General features: G+C 47.9%; 1 protein-coding gene across 4 annotated transcripts in view; it reads left to right on the top strand.

The window, feature by feature from the left end:
- PLXNA1 (plexin A1) overlaps window positions 1-17384 on the top strand; it is a 243389-nt gene that overhangs the window by 101276 nt on the left and 124729 nt on the right. For all 4 annotated transcript variants that reach the window (XM_029050206.2, XM_029050204.2, XM_029050202.2 and 1 more), the window contains exon 4: window positions 14764-14904. In XM_029050206.2, the coding sequence (XP_028906039.1) occupies window positions 14764-14904 (141 nt within the window). The remainder of the gene's footprint in view (window positions 1-14763; window positions 14905-17384) is intronic.

The following is a 17384-nucleotide window of genomic DNA, read 5'->3' as shown; positions in this document are numbered from 1 at the left end:
CCCGACTGGGTACCCAGTCGCTTGGAAAGGGCTGCCTCTTTTATTGGGTACCAGCTGCTTCCCAGAACCTCTCAGTGAAAGTTTCACTTGGACCAAGGTCCAGTGGAGGTGGAGAACTTGGAACCCAGAAGCAGCATGGCCTATTAGGTAGAGAACAACCCTGGTAGTCAGAAGGACCTGGGTTCTAATCCCCGCCCTGCCAACTATCTGTTGTGCAAACTTGGGCAAGGCACTTGATTTCTCTGGGCCTCAGTTACCTCATAATAATAATAGTAATAATAATAATGTTGGTATTTGTTCAGCGCTTACTATGTGCAGAGCACTGTTCTAAGCGCTGGGGTAGATACAGGGTCATCAGGTTGTCCCACGTGAGGCTCACAGTCAACCCCCATTTTACAGGTGAGGTAACTGAGGCACAGAGAAGTGAAGTGACTTGCCCACAGTCACACAGCTGACAAGTGGCAGAGCCGGAAATCGAACCCATAACCTCTGACTCTCAAGCCCGTGCTGTTTCCACTGAGCCACGCTGTAATAATGATAATTATGATCGTGGTATTTGTTAAACGCTTACTATGTGTCAAGCACTGTTCGAAGCACTGGGGAAGATACAAGATCATCAGATCAGACTCAGTCCCTGCCCCCCCCGCCCACACTGGGCTCACAATCTGAGTAGGAGGAAGAACAGATAATGAATCCCCATTTTACAGATGAGATTACTGGTGCCCAGAGAAGTGAAGTGATTTGCTCAAGGTCACACAGCAGACATATGTAACCTTGGGCAAGTCACTTGATTTCTCTGGGCCTCAGTTACCTCATCTGTAAAATGTGAATCAATAATGTAAGCCCCATGTGGGACATGGAATGTGTTCAACCTGATTAGCTTGTATCTACCCCAGCTTTATCAGCTGTGTGACTTTGGGCAAGTCACCTAACTTCTCTGTGCCTCAGTTACCTCATCGGTAAAATGGGGATTAAGACCGTGAGCCCCATGCGGGACAACCTGATTACCTTTTATCTACACCAGTGCTTAGAACAGTGCTTGGCATATAGTTAACACTTAACAAATACCATTAAGCGGCCCCCCCCCCCCACCCCTCTGCAAAAAACAATCCAGGAGGCTGAACACCCCCAAGGCTGGGATTTTGTTTCATTAACACGACACTGCCATTACAGACATGCAGCTTCATGCAATGTGAACACAGTAAACTTTAAGCTCAGGTACTGTCTTCATCCCATGGTAGGGTTTCAAATGCTCAGTAGTAGCGTGGCTCAGTGGAAAGAGCCGGGGCTTGAGAGTCAGAGGTCATGGGTTCTAATCCCGGCTCTGCCGCTTGCCAGCTGTGTGACTTTGGGCAAGTCACAACTTCTCTGAGCCTCAGTTTCCTTAACAAATGCCATCTTTTCATTTAGACTGTGAGCCCGTTATTGGACAGGGATTGTCTCTGTTGCTGAATTGTCCATTCCAAGCGCTTAGTACAGTGCTCTGCACATAGTAAGCGCTCAATAAATACTACTGAATGAATAAAATGGGGACTAAAACTGTGAGCGCTTAACAAATACCATCATTATTATTAACTTCTCTGGGCCTCAGTTTCCTCATCTGCAGAATGGGTATTCAATACCTGTGCTCCCTCCTACTTAAGACTGTGAGCCCCACATGGGACCTGGTTATCTTTTATCTACCCCAGTACTTAGTACGGTGCTTCACACACAGTAAGCACTTAAATACCTTGATGATGATGATTATTATTATTATAAAAGGTTCTATAAAATGAATGCACCAGGTATCAAATGCATCATTAGCCTAGCCAAATATCAATATTTAGAGGCAATGAGCTAGCCTGTTGTGTCTAGTGACCCAAACGTTCTGCCTTTGCTAAAGTGAAGTGCACTATTACCTGAAGCCAGCATTAACAACAGGACTAGAGGATCCACTTCCTCAGATTGAGGGGAAGCCAGGATTCCAGGTTCCTATTACCTCTTCAAACCTTCCTATTTAGTCAGATGCTATTCATGCTAATCCTCTAGGGCTCCCCTAAGGAACAGGTGTCATTTCACATCTCTGTCCCCATCTGGCATTTCAAGACACCCTCCACCCACAAACAACAACTGCTCCAAACAGATGCATCTGTCTGTCCATCTAACCACCTGCTGCCATCCACACCAGGCCCTCACCAAGCTCTTGACCAAAGGCATTAGCAGGAGCCAGCTGTCCTCAGATATGGCTTTAGGGTGGTTAAGGGGGGCACTGGTCTGTACTGGTCTTCCAGCAGGAGCTTGGGGCTGGAAGGGAGAAAGTAGAGGGGGAGCCTGCAGAGGGTGCATAAACAATGGGGTCACTCTGTTAAGGAATTCCAGCTGGATTTGCCTTTAGTGTGCCGCCTCTGAGGAGGCGTGGTGAGGACGGGAATTAGCAGAGGTGGCTAACGTCATGAAGACCAGATAATATCCTCTGCCAGGCCCAGGGCCGTAGGGGAAATGACCTTTTGTACCTTATCTAATGGAGATGCTACCTATTTTCTGCATTACAGAGAGAAAACAGAATGTGTCTGTTGTTGTAATGTATTCTCCCAAGTCCTTAATGCAGTGTTTTGCACACAGTAAGTGCTCAATAAATACTCATGAGTGTGGAGGTGAAGAGAGAAAAAAACAGGATATTTTAAACCCATCACTGGGATGTCTCCCATTTTCCCTTTTGGGTGGCTTGCTAATAATAATAATGGTGGTATTTGTTAAGTGCTTACTATGTACCAAGCGATGTTCTAAGTGCTGGAGTAGATACCAGGTAATCAGATTGTCCCAGATGGGGCTCACAGTCTTCATCCCCATTTTACAGATGAGGTAACTGAGGCACAGAGAAGTTAAATGACTTGCCCAAAGTCACACAGCTGATAAATGGCTGGGCTGGGATTAGAACCCACGCATGCCCTCTGACTCCCCAGCCCATGCTCTTTGCATTAAGCCATGCTGTGACTTGTCCAAGGTCACACGGCAGCCAAGATAAGATCTGGGAGCCCAGGCTTGGGCTCTTTCCACTAGGTCATGCTGCTTCTCAGTAGATATTTTATCCCCATTTTATAGATGAGGAAACCGAGGCTCAGAGAGGTGAAGTGACTTGCCCAGGGTCATACAGCAGGCAACTGGCAGAGTCAGGGTTAGATTGCCCAAGGAAGCGTGTAGTTCTATCATACAGTGGGGTCTAGACTTCACAGAGGTTTCTTAGGCACTGCAGTCTTCCACTGGAAAGGAATAGATGGCAGGCCAGGCCAGGAACTAGTGCTGTTGAGCAGGACCTGTGGACTTCTTAGGTATTCAGGCTTGGCAGTGCTATGCCCTAGCTCCATAGCTCAAGGGGCTCCGGTTCTAAAGGTTGGAACATGTGAAAGCTCATTAATGAGTCAGGTCTCATTAAGGAGTCAGGGATCCAGGTTTTATCCTGTCTCCTGGCAAAGATTGGAATTGAATTGTTGGCAAATGAGGGCTTTTTGCAAGGAAAATCACCTCAGTCAATCATTGGTATTTATTTATCTTTTAATGGTATTTGTTAAGTGCTTACTATGTGCCAGGGACTATGCTAAGAGCTGGGGTAGGTAAAAGATAATCAGGCTGGACACAGTCCCTGTCCCACATGGGGCTCACAATCTTAATACCTATTTTACAGGTGAGATAACTGAGGCACAGAGAAGTGAAATGACTTGCCCAAGGTCACACAGCAGACAAGACTAGACTGTAAGCTCACTGTGGGCAGGGAATGTGTCTGTTATATTGTACTCTCCCCTGGCACTTAGTAAAGTGCTCTGCACACAGTAAGTGCTCAATAAATATGATTGACTGACAAGTGGCGGACCTGGGATAAGCACCTCGGTCCTTCCGACTCCCAGAATATATGTTTAAAATATATGTTTCTATTCGTCTCCCCCATTACAGGGCAAGCTCCTTGTGGGCAGGGACAGTCACTTCTCAATTCTGTATTTCCCAAAGGCCTGCTACTGTGCACTGTGCTACGATTGTGGGGGGCATGAGGGGAAGGATTGCAGGCGAGGTGGGCTTCAGTCAGGTGTCTAACCCTGACACGGAGTCTCCGACATCCCTTTTGTATGTCGGGGAGGGTGGGCATTTTGGCTTCCAAGTGCTTTAGCCAGGCGGCATCTGCTAGAGAGTAGTTCTGCCATGACAGGAGGACTACTCTTATAGTAGACTTGCCATTGATTGAGTCAGACCCTGGATTTCCCCTGCCCAACCCACTTGGGTTTTCCCCACTGAGGAGAATGTCCGCTGTGGGTGATATCTTAGTGGAGCAAGGGCAGCATTGAGCTGTTGAGTGAGGAGGAGTTTTGGGTATGTGAGGTCTTTGGAGTCTGGATGTACTCGTAATCCCTGACCTCGGTTCAGCCTCTGCTCAACGGTTACTTAGGACTTCTCTCGGCTGCAAGCGGTCCTGTGGCAAGCTTTCTAACGGAGATTAAGAGGACGACACAATCATTCTGGAATACACCCTACTAGCCTCACTTGGCAGGGTTCTTGGTCTCCTTGCCTCTAGCCTCTCTCTTCTACAGTCATCCTTAGAGCTGTGAGAATCATGACGGGAGGCAGAATGGCCTAATGGAAAGAGAAGCAGCGTGGCTCAGTGGAAAGAGCCTGGGCTTCGGAGTCAGAGGTCAGAGGTCATGGGTTCGACTCCCGGCTCTGCCACTTGTCAGCTGTGTGAGTCACTTCACTTCTCTGTGCCTCAGTTACCTCATCTGTAAAATGGGGATTAACTGTGAGCCTCACGTGGGACAACCTGATGACCCTGTATCTACCCCAGCGCTTAGAACAGTGCTCTGCACAGAGTAAGCGCTTAACAAATACCAACATTAAACATTAAGAGCGCAGGACTGGGAGTTAGGAGACCTGGGTTTGAGTTTCACCTCTACCACTCAACTGCTGTGTGAGAACAGGCAAGTCACTCCACTTCTCTGGGTCTCAGTTTCCTCATCTGCAAAGTGGGATGAGATAAATTGTCCATCTTGTGTGGGACAGGGATAGTGTCCGATCGCGTAACTCTAGGGCTTAACAAATACAAAGTAAGTACTTAATCAATACAATAATAATAATAAACCCCACACTTAGTACAGAGCTTGGCACATATGGGCTTAAAACATACCATGATTTTTCTCACTCTTAACTTGGCTTTTTCATCAATTTTTGCCTACTCTATCTGGCAAGGTAAGCCTTTTGAGGGCAGAGATTGCATTTTTTTTTTTTTTTACTACTTTTGTATATCCCAAATGCTTAGGAAAGTGCTCTACTTAGAGCAGTTGCTCTGTCTGTACTGGGGGAACTGATACTCCACATGTGGGTGTAGGAATTTGTCAGTCAATTGATTGGTATTTATGGAACATTTACTTTGTGCAGAACACTCTACTAAGTGCTTGGAAGAGTACAGTACAATAGAGTTGGTAGACATGTTCCCTGCCCACATTGAGCTTACAGTCTAGAAGGGGAGACTGCCATGGCATATGGCATAGTGGATAGAGCATGAGCCTGGGAGTCAGAAGGTCAGGGGCTCTAATCCTGTCTTTGCTGTGTGGCCTTGGGCAAGTCACTTCACTTCTCTGTGCCTCAGTTTCCTCATCTGTAAAATGGGAATTAAGACTGTGAGCCTTATGCCGGACAGGGACTGTGTCCAACCCAATTTGCTTGTGTCCACCCCAGTGCTTAGTACAGTGCCTGGCACATAGTAAGCACTTAACAAATGCCAGTATTATTATTATCATTATAATTGGCAGGAGGTGAGGAGGAGAGCAAAGAGAAAAGAGAAATACCCGAAGTATATGTTGTAAGCACAAGTGACCATATGGGTATTTATAGAGTAAATAAATAAATAAGCTGGACCCATTTCTAGTTTACATGAGGATGAATATTTGTGCAGCTACTCATCTATGTTTGTGGCTTTTCATATGCCCCTTGGGGGTTGTCCCCACCCTCGTAATTCTCTGGGCTCCTCTCCAATTTTGCTTAGATTGGGTTCTTAAGACCTTGAGGTCGTGTTCTTAAAACAGCAGGGGCATGGATTTTGATTGCCAGGTATATTCTGGTCCTCCTTAGGGGCTCAGAATGGCCTAACATATGGTTAACTCATAACTGAATTTCGATTACTCCTCCCCCTGTGTTTCCTGAACCCAGCCTCTCTCTCCCTTTGGTCATGCTTCCATAACAGGGCTTTCTACCCAATGTGCTGACTTCCTGTCCTTAGGGAATCAAAAACAAACAGCCTTCTGTGGGCCTCTAGGTTGGGCCTGCCAGCCCCACATCTGAGCCTCCAGGCATGTGGCTGTCCTGGGCCATTGGCTATGCTTGACCTGCACCCCTGGAATTGGGGCCAGTTCAGGATCTCTGGGCTTGTTGTGGAGAACAGATTGGACCACCTCAATCAATAATGTATAGTGAGCACCTACTGTGTGCGGAACACTGAAATAAGATCTTGAATATAATTAGTAGATATGATCCCTGCCTTCTAGGAGTGTACAATCTGGAGGGGGGAGACTGGCCCTTAAAATACAGATAGGAAGAAATGATAGAGTCTATTAACCGTGCACCTTAGTGCTTGGTGCGGGAATTGTGGCTGAAAGGGCTGAAGTGGCAGTTAGAAAGTGGGGAGAGTGTAGGTTAATTGGGGAAGACCAGGAGGACATGTGATTTCAGGAGAACTTTGAAGATGGGCAGAGCTGTGATCTGGTTGGGTATGAATGGGGGAGGGAGGGAGGGAATTTCAGACATTGGGCCGGGCGGGGGGTGGGGGGCGGGAGGAGGTGAGGGAGGGAGAGGAGAGTATGAGTAAACTGTAAGCAGCGGAAAGGAAGCAAAGTGAGTTGTTTGGAATGACTGCTGCAAGCTGGGGTGTAGTGGGAGGAGAGTGGTTAAGAGGGAGAGAGCTGATGTTATGTCTTTAAAGCCAGTGGTCAGGCTTCTCTGCTTGGAAAGGAATGGGTAGTCATTGCAAGTTTTTGAGAAGTGGGGAGACTTGTGAAGATCATCTCTTGGGGAGCATATCTCTTCAGCCCTGAGCATGCCTGCATCCAAGTCCCTAGCTGTGTGCGTGTGTGGCAGCGGTACTTTAGCACGTAGGGCACGCCTTTGAAAAATCACCAGTCTAGGGCATGACCCGTAGAAGGAGACAATGGTCCCAGAAAAGGAATAGGCAGAGCTGTAAACTACCTACTGAGAAGCTGGGGAGGATTTGGATTACTCTCCTTTGTGAGCTGCTCGGCCATAGCTTGGGCAATTATTGGGTTTGGATACAAGGCAGACAGTTGTAGACAAGTCAATTATGATGATGAAAGCAGCTGTTTGATTCATAGTGGTGGCTGTGGTTGCTTATTTAAAGTGTAAATGTTGCAGAAGGAGAAAGGGAAGAATGGTGTGTGGCGTTGAGAAGGGCTGTGGAATCTGGGGCAGGAGTAGCATGATGAGGCAGGTAGGGAAGGGGGTTGGCAAACTTCAGCGTTCATTTTGGGGATTGAGGAGCCAGTTATGTCACTGGGTGGGATGGTTTCTGGGGTCCATGTGGACCGTGAGAGTCAGTCGGGAAACTCTGTGACAGAGGGGAAAATTGACTTTTTTTTGTTTTGGTTTGTTTTTGGAAACCACTAAAGCCACAGGATAGTCTTTAGTCAGAGGGAACATAGGATCGAAGAGCATGATTGAGGGGGACAACTCATTGCAGGCAGGGCCTCTGACACCAACTGGCCATCCAGAGGGTGCTAGAGACAGAAGTCCTTCCCTCCCCCAGTTCCAATAGCAGGCACCAATCTGTAGCCTAGTCCTGAATGTTCTCCCCGCTGTCTCCTGATATGGGCCATATACTCACTGGGGCAGGAGCACCACCATCTCTGTCTCCTGGAGAGTCACCTCTCTGTTCTCGTCTGGCTTTATTTAAAAGGAGAGAAGCTGAAAATTAGCAGGGGTGACCAGGAGCGGATGTAGGAGTGCAGAAGGAAAGCACGCTTCCTTCAGGAGATTGGGTTTCAGGAATGCTCCCACCCACTGTGCTTCCGTCTTCCCTCTCACTCTCTCCTCTTCCCTTTCACTCGCTCCCCACCCCAGTCTCATTTCTTTCTAGTGATCTTTCCCTCGGTCTGGGGGTACGTAAGTGCGGTGAGGCTGAGGGTGGAGTGACTGTCAAGTGCTCAAAAAGTACGGATCCAAGGGCATAGGGAAGCAGCGTGGCTCAGTGGAAAGAGCCTGGGCTTTGGAGTCAGAGGTCATGAGTTCGACTCCCGGCTCTGCCACTTGTCATTTGTGTGACTGTGGGAAAGTCTCTTAACTTCTCTGTGCCTCAGTTACCTCATCTGTAAAATGGGGATTAACTGTGAGCCTCACGTGGGGCAACCTGATTACCTTGTATCTACCCCACTGCTTAGAACAGAGCTCTGCACATAGTAAGCGCTTAACAAATACCAACATTATTATTATTAAAGCATACCTGGGCACCTCCCTTTTCCTCTTTCTTGCCTAGCAATCTGCCTTTCTCCTGTGCCCCTGGGCAGGGAATCTAGAATCACCTTTCTCCTTTCTTGTTTTTTTAATGGTATCTGTTAAGCGCTTACGATGTACCAGGCGCTGTTCTAAGCACTGGGCTAGATACAAGCTAATCAGGTTGGACACAGGTCATGTCCTACATGGGGCTCATTCATTCATTGTTGTATTTACTAAGCGCTTACTGTGTGCAGAGAAGTGTACTAAGAACTTGGCAAAGAACAATACAACAATAAACAGTGACAGTCTTAATCCCCATTTTACAGATGAGGTAACCGAGGCACAGTGCAGTTAAGTAATTTACCCAAGGTCACACAGCGGGCAAGTGGTGGAGTTGGGATTAGAACCCAGGTCCCTCCGACTCCTAGGCCCATGCTCTATCCATTAGGCCATGTGGTTTCTCATTAGGCCACAGATGATGCTTCCTTCTGAGCCTTTGTTTCTCTCTTTCATTCACTGCACAATAACACATGGATGTCTACCTGTGCCTGTCTATGTGTGCGTGGTGTGTGTGTGTGCATGCACCTCTATTGTGTACATTTTACTGGAGGCACATGTGAGGATCCATTTTGCTAAAATCAGGTCAGCATTCATGCACAACTGAATATTTTAAGTACCCTACCTAGTGAATGAGTGCATATGTACCCAGGAACTGTAGACAGATTACTGAAAACATGTCTGCATACTGATCCCTATATGACCACTTGGGATTCATTTCACAAGCAATCAATAAATCAGCGGTATTTACTGAGCTCTTAATGTGAGTAGGGCACTGTACTACGTGCTTAGGAGAGTACAACAAAGTGGGTAGACATGTGGTCTGCCCATAAAGAGCTTATAGTCTTGAGGGGGAGACAGACATTAAAATAAATTACAGATATGTACGTAAGTGCGGTGAGGCTGAGGGTGGAGTGACTGTCAAGTGCTCAAAGAGTATGGATCCAAGGGCATAGGCAAATTCAGAAGGGCAAGGGAGTAGGGGAAATAAGGGCTCAGTCGGGGAAGGCCTCTTGGAGGAGATATACTTTTAGTAAGGTGGCGAGAATACTGGTCTGTCAGATATGAAAGGGGAGGGAGTTAAAAGCAAGGGGTCGGCAGCAAGCTAAATGAGACTGAGAAACAGTGAGTAGGTTGGTATTAGAGGTGTGGAGTATGTAGACTGTGGATTTCTCAGACTCTTTTGCTGGCTCCTCCTCTGCCTCCCATCCTCTGACAGTAGGGGTTTCTCGAGGCTCAGTTCTAGGTCCCCTTTTATTCTCCTTCTACACCCACTCCCTTGGGGAACTCATTTGCTCCCATGGCTTCAATTACCATTTCTTTGCAGAAAATTCCCAAATCTACATCTCCAGCCCTGATGTCTCTCCTTCCCTGCAATCTTGCATTTCATTCATTCATTCATTCATTCATTCATTCATTCATTTGTATTTATGGAGCGCTTACTGTATGCAGAGCACTGTGTTAAGCACTTGGAAAGTACAATTCAGCAACAGAGACAATCCCTAACCAACAAAGGGCTCACAATCTAGAAGTGGGGAGTCAGACAAGAAAACAAAGCAAAATAAGTAGACAGGCAACAAAAGCATCAATATAAACAAATAGAATTATAGGTATATGAACTCCATTAATAAAATAAATAGAAAAATATGTGCATATATACACAAGTGCTGTGGGGTGGGGAGGGGGTAGAGCAGAGGGAGGGAGTTGGGGCGATGGGAAGGGGAGGAGGAGCAGAGGAAAAAAGGGGCTCTGTCTGGGAAGGCCTCTTGAAGGAGGTGAGCTTTCAAGAGGGCTTTGAAGAGGGGAAGTGTGCTAGTTTGGTGGATATGAGGAGAGAGGGCATTCCAGACCAGAGGTAGGATGTGGGCCAGGGGTCGCCGGCGAGACAGGTGAGGACGAGGCACAGTGAGGAGGTTAGCAGCAGAGGAGAGGAGTGTATGGGCTGGGCTGTAGAAGGAGAGAAGGGAGGTGAGGTGAGGCATTTCCTCCTGCCTTCAAGATATATCTACTTGGATATACTGTTGACATCTCAAATTGAACATCTCCAAGACAACTCCTATCTCATAAGCCCATAACCTTGGTGTTGTCCTCAGCTCATCTCTCTCATTCCATTCACATAGTCAGAGTCACCAAATCCTGCCGGTTCTACCTTCACAACATTGCTAAAATCTGCTCTTTCCTCTCCATCCAAACTGCTACCATGTTAATCCAAGCCTTTATCCTATCCCTCCCTGACTTCCCGGCCTCCTGTCTCTCCCCACTCCAATCCATACTTCACTCTGCTGCTCGGATTATTTATCAATGAAAACGTTCAGTCAATGTCTCCCCACTCCTCAAGAACCTCCAATGGCTGCCCATCCACCTTTGCATCAGACAGAACTCCTTGCCATTGGATCTAAAGCATACAATCGGCTCACCCCATCCTACCTCACCTAGCTAATCTCCTACTACCGCACAGTCCACTCCTCTAGCACCAGCTTACTCACTGTGTCCCGATCTCATCTATCTCACCACTGACCCCCTTCTCCCCAGCCTGGAACTCCCTCCCGTTTCATACATGCCGAACCACCACTCTCTCCACCTTCAGAGCATTATTAAGGTGACATCTCGTACAAGTCTTTCCCCAATTAAGCTCTCTTTTCTCCGGCTCGCTCTCCCTTCTGCGTCATCTGTGCACTTCGATCTGTGATCTTTGGACATTTGATCACCCCACCCCCCAGCCCCAGAGCACTTATATACACATCTTTAAATTATATGTTATAAACTATTTATTCATATTGTCTATCTGTCTCCCCCTCTAGACTGTAAGCTCATTATGGGCAGGGAACTTGTGTGCTAATTCTGTTGTACTCTCCCAAGCGTTTAGTATGGTGCTCTGTACATAGTAAGGGCTCAATAAATCGATTGATCGATTGACTAGATTTAGTAGGAAATCAGTAAGGTAAGGTAGGAAGGGGTGAGCTTTAAAGGTGATTGAGTGCTTTATAGGTGATGTTTGACACAGAGGTGGATGAGCACCCACTGGAGGTTCTTAAGGAGGTGGACTGAATATTTTTTTTAGAAAAACAATCACGGCAGCAGTGAAGTATGGAATGGATTTGAGAGAGAAAGGATGCAGGCAAGTCAGCGAGAAGGCTGATGCAGTAGTCAAGGTGAGATATGAGAAGTACTTGGAGCAGCATAGTAGCATTTTGGATGGAGAGGAAAGGATGGATTTTAGTGATGTCATGAAGGTACAGTCAACAGGATTTGGTGACAGATTACATGAGTGAGAAATGTACACAAAAACCAATTATCACTGGGATATTTATTGGTGTCCACATGCTTGTCAGTCAGTCAACTGTATTTATTGAGCACTTCCTTTGTGCAGAGCACTACACTAAGCATTTGGAAGAGTACAACAACAAAAGACACATTCCCTGCCCACAGTGAGCTTACAACCTGTGCCATTAGAGTGTGGCAGACTTAGCTGTTTTTTTCCCCACAAAATGGGTGAGGAACAAAACTCTTTTCTGGAACTTTCTGCCTGTCCACCCTCCAGTTCTGGCTACAGGCTGGGGAGTGAGGTGTGATTTGCAGTAGGAAAATGGGCCAAATTGAGAGAACAAAGCCCCCAAAGTGATTGTTTCGGGGAAGGATCCACTGCTGGGGTTTGAGGAATATCAGCACGGGCCAGGAGGAGGAGAGAGGGGAAGGAGGTAACACAGCTTTGGTTCTTTTGGAGAATTAACAGTAGTCACGTTATGTAACACCACGCTCCTCTTTCCCCACCCAGCTCACATCCTCATCCTGCCTGGTGTTCCCCCTGCCTTCACATCCAACCACTCAAAACCCTACTGAAATCACATCTCCTCTAGGAAACCTTCCCAGACTAAGTTCTCTTCCCCACCACCTCCTTTTCCCTCCCTTTTTCCTCACCCATACACTTAATCCCATCCCTTAAGCACTTAGGCACTTTTCGGCTCCCCACAAGCCTACAGCACTTATGTACATATCCTTACCCTTGATTGCTTCCCTTGCTTGTAATTTATTTTAAAGTCTGTCTCTTCCATTAGACCTTAAACTCTTTGAGGACAGGGATGGTGTCTACCAACTGTATTGTAGTTTCCCAAGCTTTAGTACAGTTCTCTGTCCACAGTTAGGGCTCAATACATACCATTGGTTGACAGAGACTTAGGGCATTGGTTCAGGGGAGGATTGAAGAAAATGATAATGTATTTGTTAAGCACTTATTATGTGCCAGGCACTGTACTAAGAAGCAGCATGGCTCAGTGGAAAGAGCCCAGGCTTGGGAGTCAGAGGTCATGGGTTCGAATTCCGACTCTGCCGCTTGTCAGCTGTGTGACTGTGGGCAAGTCACTCCACTTCTCTGTGCCTCAGTTACATCATCTGTAAAATGGGGATGAAGACTGTGAGCCTCACGTGGGACAACCCGATTACCCTGTATCTACCCCAGCGCTTAGAACAGTGCTCTGCACATAGTAAGTGCTTAACAAATGCCAGCATTATTATTACTAAGCACTGGGCAGATATAAGCAAATCGGGTTGGAGATGGTCCCTATCCCATGTGGGTCTCAGTCTTAATCCCCATTTTGCAGATGAGGTAACTGAGGCCCAGAGAAGTGAAGTGACTTGCACAAGGTCACACAGCAGACGAGTGGCAGAGTTGGGATTAGAGGGGCTTGTCATGGAAGGGCAAGAGTCAACAGTATTAACCCCCAGATAGCACCCCACTTTACTGAGTGGGAGTCATAGGAGCCCAAAACTTGTACCCCCGCCCCCCTGCCGACTGTCCTCTCAGAGAGAGACTAAAACACAAGCACACACATCCCTCTTCCCTGGCCATTTGCTGGGAAGTTAGTTTTTCTGGAAAGTACCTCAGGGGTCTCTCTCTTAATTAAATACATTTGTTTTGTAAAAGCGACTAAAAATAATCCTGGCTGATGTTATCGGGAAGCTGGCGGTGAATCAAAGGCGTCGCTCTAATTAAACGGGGCTCCAGTTTGTTTGTGATCTGGAATACATTTCCATGCTAATAAGGAGGGTAGAGGGGTGGGGGGGCCCCATTTTCCTGCCTGGCTCTCTCTCCTTGATTGTAAACTATGCAAAAAATGCTAGCGTGTTTATTGCGGCATGTGTGGTGCTGGGACTGGAGTGGAGGGGCAGAGGGGAAGAGAGGCTAACAAGGCACCCTGCCTCCAAAATTGAAGGGAAGGCCTTGTCTCCAAAGGTCTGGGAACATGGGATTTTTGGCTTGCGGTGTTAGGAGATCGTGCTGCTGAAACAGTGAGATTTTTCTGGCAGTGGCTGGGGCTGGGCGTTCCTTGGGTCACCTTTTGGTCCAGACCAGAGTTGCGTAGAGGGTATCTTCAGCAGGTTTGGGGGATCCTCCCTGCTAGGAAAGATTCATGGAGCACTGGCAGAGCTTTGAGGAGGCCAAGATCTGGGAGAGAACATAGGGGCGAGTGGCTGAAAAGAGGGCTGTTGGCCTAACGAGTCAGGGAAGGAGCCCTCCCCCGGCGCCACACACCATACCCACCTCTTACTATTTTCCAGGTCCCACACTCTGTCCATTGGATTCCTCAGACCTGGACTAATATTTGAGACTTATTGAGCAGGCAAAGGGCAGGAGAGTGGGTGGCGGTGTGGCATCAGAGTGTGATGCTCTTCAGAGGTTCTTCAGAGGCATCTTTCGGGGTGATTGGCAGGGGTGCAGCTGGCCTCTGCTTTATCTCCTCCATAGTATTCATTTTCAGTCAGCTGTTCACTGAGATTCACCAACCTGATTTCCAGGCCCTGCCATTTCTTGGCACTAGCCTCTCAGTGGTCAAAGCCCCCAGGCTCCCAATTCTATTAGCCACCCTGGCTATCACATTAACCATAGGAGTGCCTGTCCTCAGCCTGGTTTGGAAATTAGGTTAGGTGAATTAAGCCCTGTTGTGCTGAGCCCCTTCCAGGGGGTGTCTGCCCTGTGGCTTCTCCTAATGTGTTTTCTCTTTGCTCAGTGTGCACAGCCATTTAGGAACCTTTAACATAATTGCAGTGGAGAAAAGGAGTTTACTATTTGGGGGGGGTGGTGGCTCAGCAAACTTCTCAACTCCCTTGCCTGCTGCTGGGGGAGAGGAGGGGGCAAGATGAGATGAGAAGGAGGAGTCAATCTGCTACTGCAATGGTCAGTTTAGCCGGTTGGTGACCGCGGTTGGGAAGGTTGGAGTTAGTGGCTCAAGAATTCTATTCTTTCTCCAGATCCTAGTGGATTTGTCCAGCCCTGGAGGGCACCCGGCTCTGCAGTACGAGAATGTGGTCGCCCACGAAGGCAGCTCCATCCTGAGAGACCTGGTGCTAAGTCCCAACCGGCAATATATCTATGCCATGACAGAGAAACAGGTATGTGTTCACGTGGAGGCTAGCAGTATGCCTGCATGTGCTGCGTTTGAGGTGTTTAGGCATATGAATGTACGCTGCCTTGCGTGTGCTTGGATTCAGTGGGAGCATGTGGGGGAGCATAATGAGGTATGGGGACATTAGGATTATCTATTACATTGGTTAAGAGTTTACTTGGTGCTGGAGCACTATACTAAGAAAGTGCTGGGGAAAGATACCAGGACAGTAATTCCCACACTTCTCTGGCACACAGTGGCACCCAGTCTGAAAGGGGCGGTGGGGACTGGGGGCAGACACACACAGAAAAGCCATACCTCGGTAAAAGTCGCAGAAATGGTAATCGGAGGCCGACGACACCAGCACTGGGAGCTGTGGGACATTGTCGTTGCAGCGGGGAAGGTTCCAGCCTCTCCACTGCCCCATCAAGGCCGTCCCTACTCAGCCCGGTCTTCCCGGTCTTCCAGCCGGTGAGGTCCCAATGCCCCAGTTATCATGGTGTGTGATATGATGGTGGAGTGGGTTGGGCCTGTGGGTTTCAAGCCTTAAAAAGAAAAACTCAAGAGAGTTGCTGTGTTTGCACGTCCCTGCGTTGTGCCCCATCTCTTCCCAGGAGATCACCGAGGGGTGTGTCGTTTTTATCAGCTCAGCCTGGCACGGCAGCCTGTGGAGAGCGTGCCAGCAGTTTCTACTTTTCCTATAATTCCAGGGTTTGGGGTTGTCCTAGCCCTGTCGCTTCCTCCTGGTTCTGGCTGTCATCTTGGGCCCCTTGCCACTCTACCCCACCCCTCTGCGGCTTTACTCCAGAGGTCCAGGACTCAGGAGAAGCAGCATCAGAAGCCTGTAAATTGTGGGTTGAAAGTTCCCATTCTCTGCAGAGGGGACACACACTCTGACCCCTAGAGATCTCATCCAACCTGGCCTCCATGAGCTCAGGGCTTTGGCATCCAGGCAATCAATCAGTGAGTCTAAAAGGGGGTTTGGGGGTGAGCAAAGCTGCACCCAGGTGGTCTTTTCCTGTATTTAGGCTTTCCTCAGGGAACTGGAGCAGTTTGGGGGGTGCAACTTGCATAGGCAAACATATTGTACATATGCAGAAGGGTCCCAGCTGCCATGCCACAACCTGCCTAGCCCTAAAATGAAGGAGGAAAAAGGTGTATCCTAGCCTAATCCCATACTAGCTGGGATTTCGAGGACCCATTCCAGTCTCACCCTCCCCACTCCAAAGAACCCCCCATTTGAAACCTGGTTTCCATATTCCTGACTAACTTGGGGTTGAATATAAGAATTAGACCATCTATTCAACGGTCTCCAGTCCTGAGGCTGGGCCAGTTCAGGAGAAGTCCTGAGGTCAGATCAGGGCTGGTCAAGCAGCAGGATCCCCAAAGGGATCAGATTGTCCCAGCAGCATGTCCCATCCCTAAGGCCTAGGGTAAGAAGCAGTGTGGTTTAGTGTAAAAGGCATGGACCTGGGAGGTAGAGGACCTGGATTCTATTCCCAGCTCTGCCCCTTCTCTGCTGTGTGACCTTGGGCATTCACTTTGTTTCTTGGAGCCTCAGTTTCCTTATCTGTAAAATGGGGATTAAATCCTATTCCCTCTTACTCTGACTCTGAGTAGACTCCTTAGAGTCTTTAGGCTCCTATCCCACGTGGGACAGGAATTGTGTGTCCAATCTGATTATCTGGCATCTACTCCAGCACTTAGAACACTTCTTGGCACATAGTAATCACTTAAGTATCGTCATTATTAATTGGGCTTGGGCTCCCCTAGCTTAGTCCTATATTTTGGCCTTGAGCAGCAGGTCCTGGTGGGTAGTCCCCATGCCCCAGGACCTTTGGGAGACTAGTTGGTTTTGGGGATACTTCTGGGGTTTGGGGGCCTCAGACAGGATCAGATACCTGATTTAGTCCATATTTTTCTGATATTAAGTGAGTTGAATAATAATAATTGTGGTATTCGTTAAGTGCTTAATATGTGCCAGGCACTGTACTAAGCTCTTGGGTGGGTACAAGCAAATAATAATAATGTTGGTATTTGTTAAGCGCTTACTATGTGCCGAGCACTGTTCTAAGCGCTGGGGTAGATACAGGATAATCGGGTTGTCCCACGTGAGGCTCACAGTCTTAATCCCCATTTTACAGATGAGGTAACTGAGGCACAGAGAAGTGAAGTGACTTGCCCACAGTCACACAGCTGACAAGTGGCAGAGCGGGGATTCGAACCCATGACCTCTGACTCCCAAGCCCGTGCTCTTTCCACTGAGCTACACTGCTTCTCTAATCAGGTTGGACCCAGTCTTTGTCCCACATAGAGCTCACAGTCTCAATCCCCATTTTCCAGATGAGGCAACTGAGGGCCAGAGAAATAAAGTGACTAGCCCAAGGTCACACAGCAGACAAGTGGCAGAGCTGAGATTAGAACCCAGGTCCTTCAGACTTTCAGGCCTGTGCTCTGTTCACTGTCTATTGGCCACGGTCAAGTTTG

This window comes from Ornithorhynchus anatinus, chromosome X1, assembly GCF_004115215.2.
Source record: "Ornithorhynchus anatinus isolate Pmale09 chromosome X1, mOrnAna1.pri.v4, whole genome shotgun sequence".
Classification (NCBI taxonomy): Eukaryota; Metazoa; Chordata; class Mammalia; order Monotremata; family Ornithorhynchidae; genus Ornithorhynchus; species Ornithorhynchus anatinus.
The sequence above is the reverse complement of the archived record's forward strand: the minus strand, read 5'-3'. Positions and strand labels throughout refer to the sequence as shown.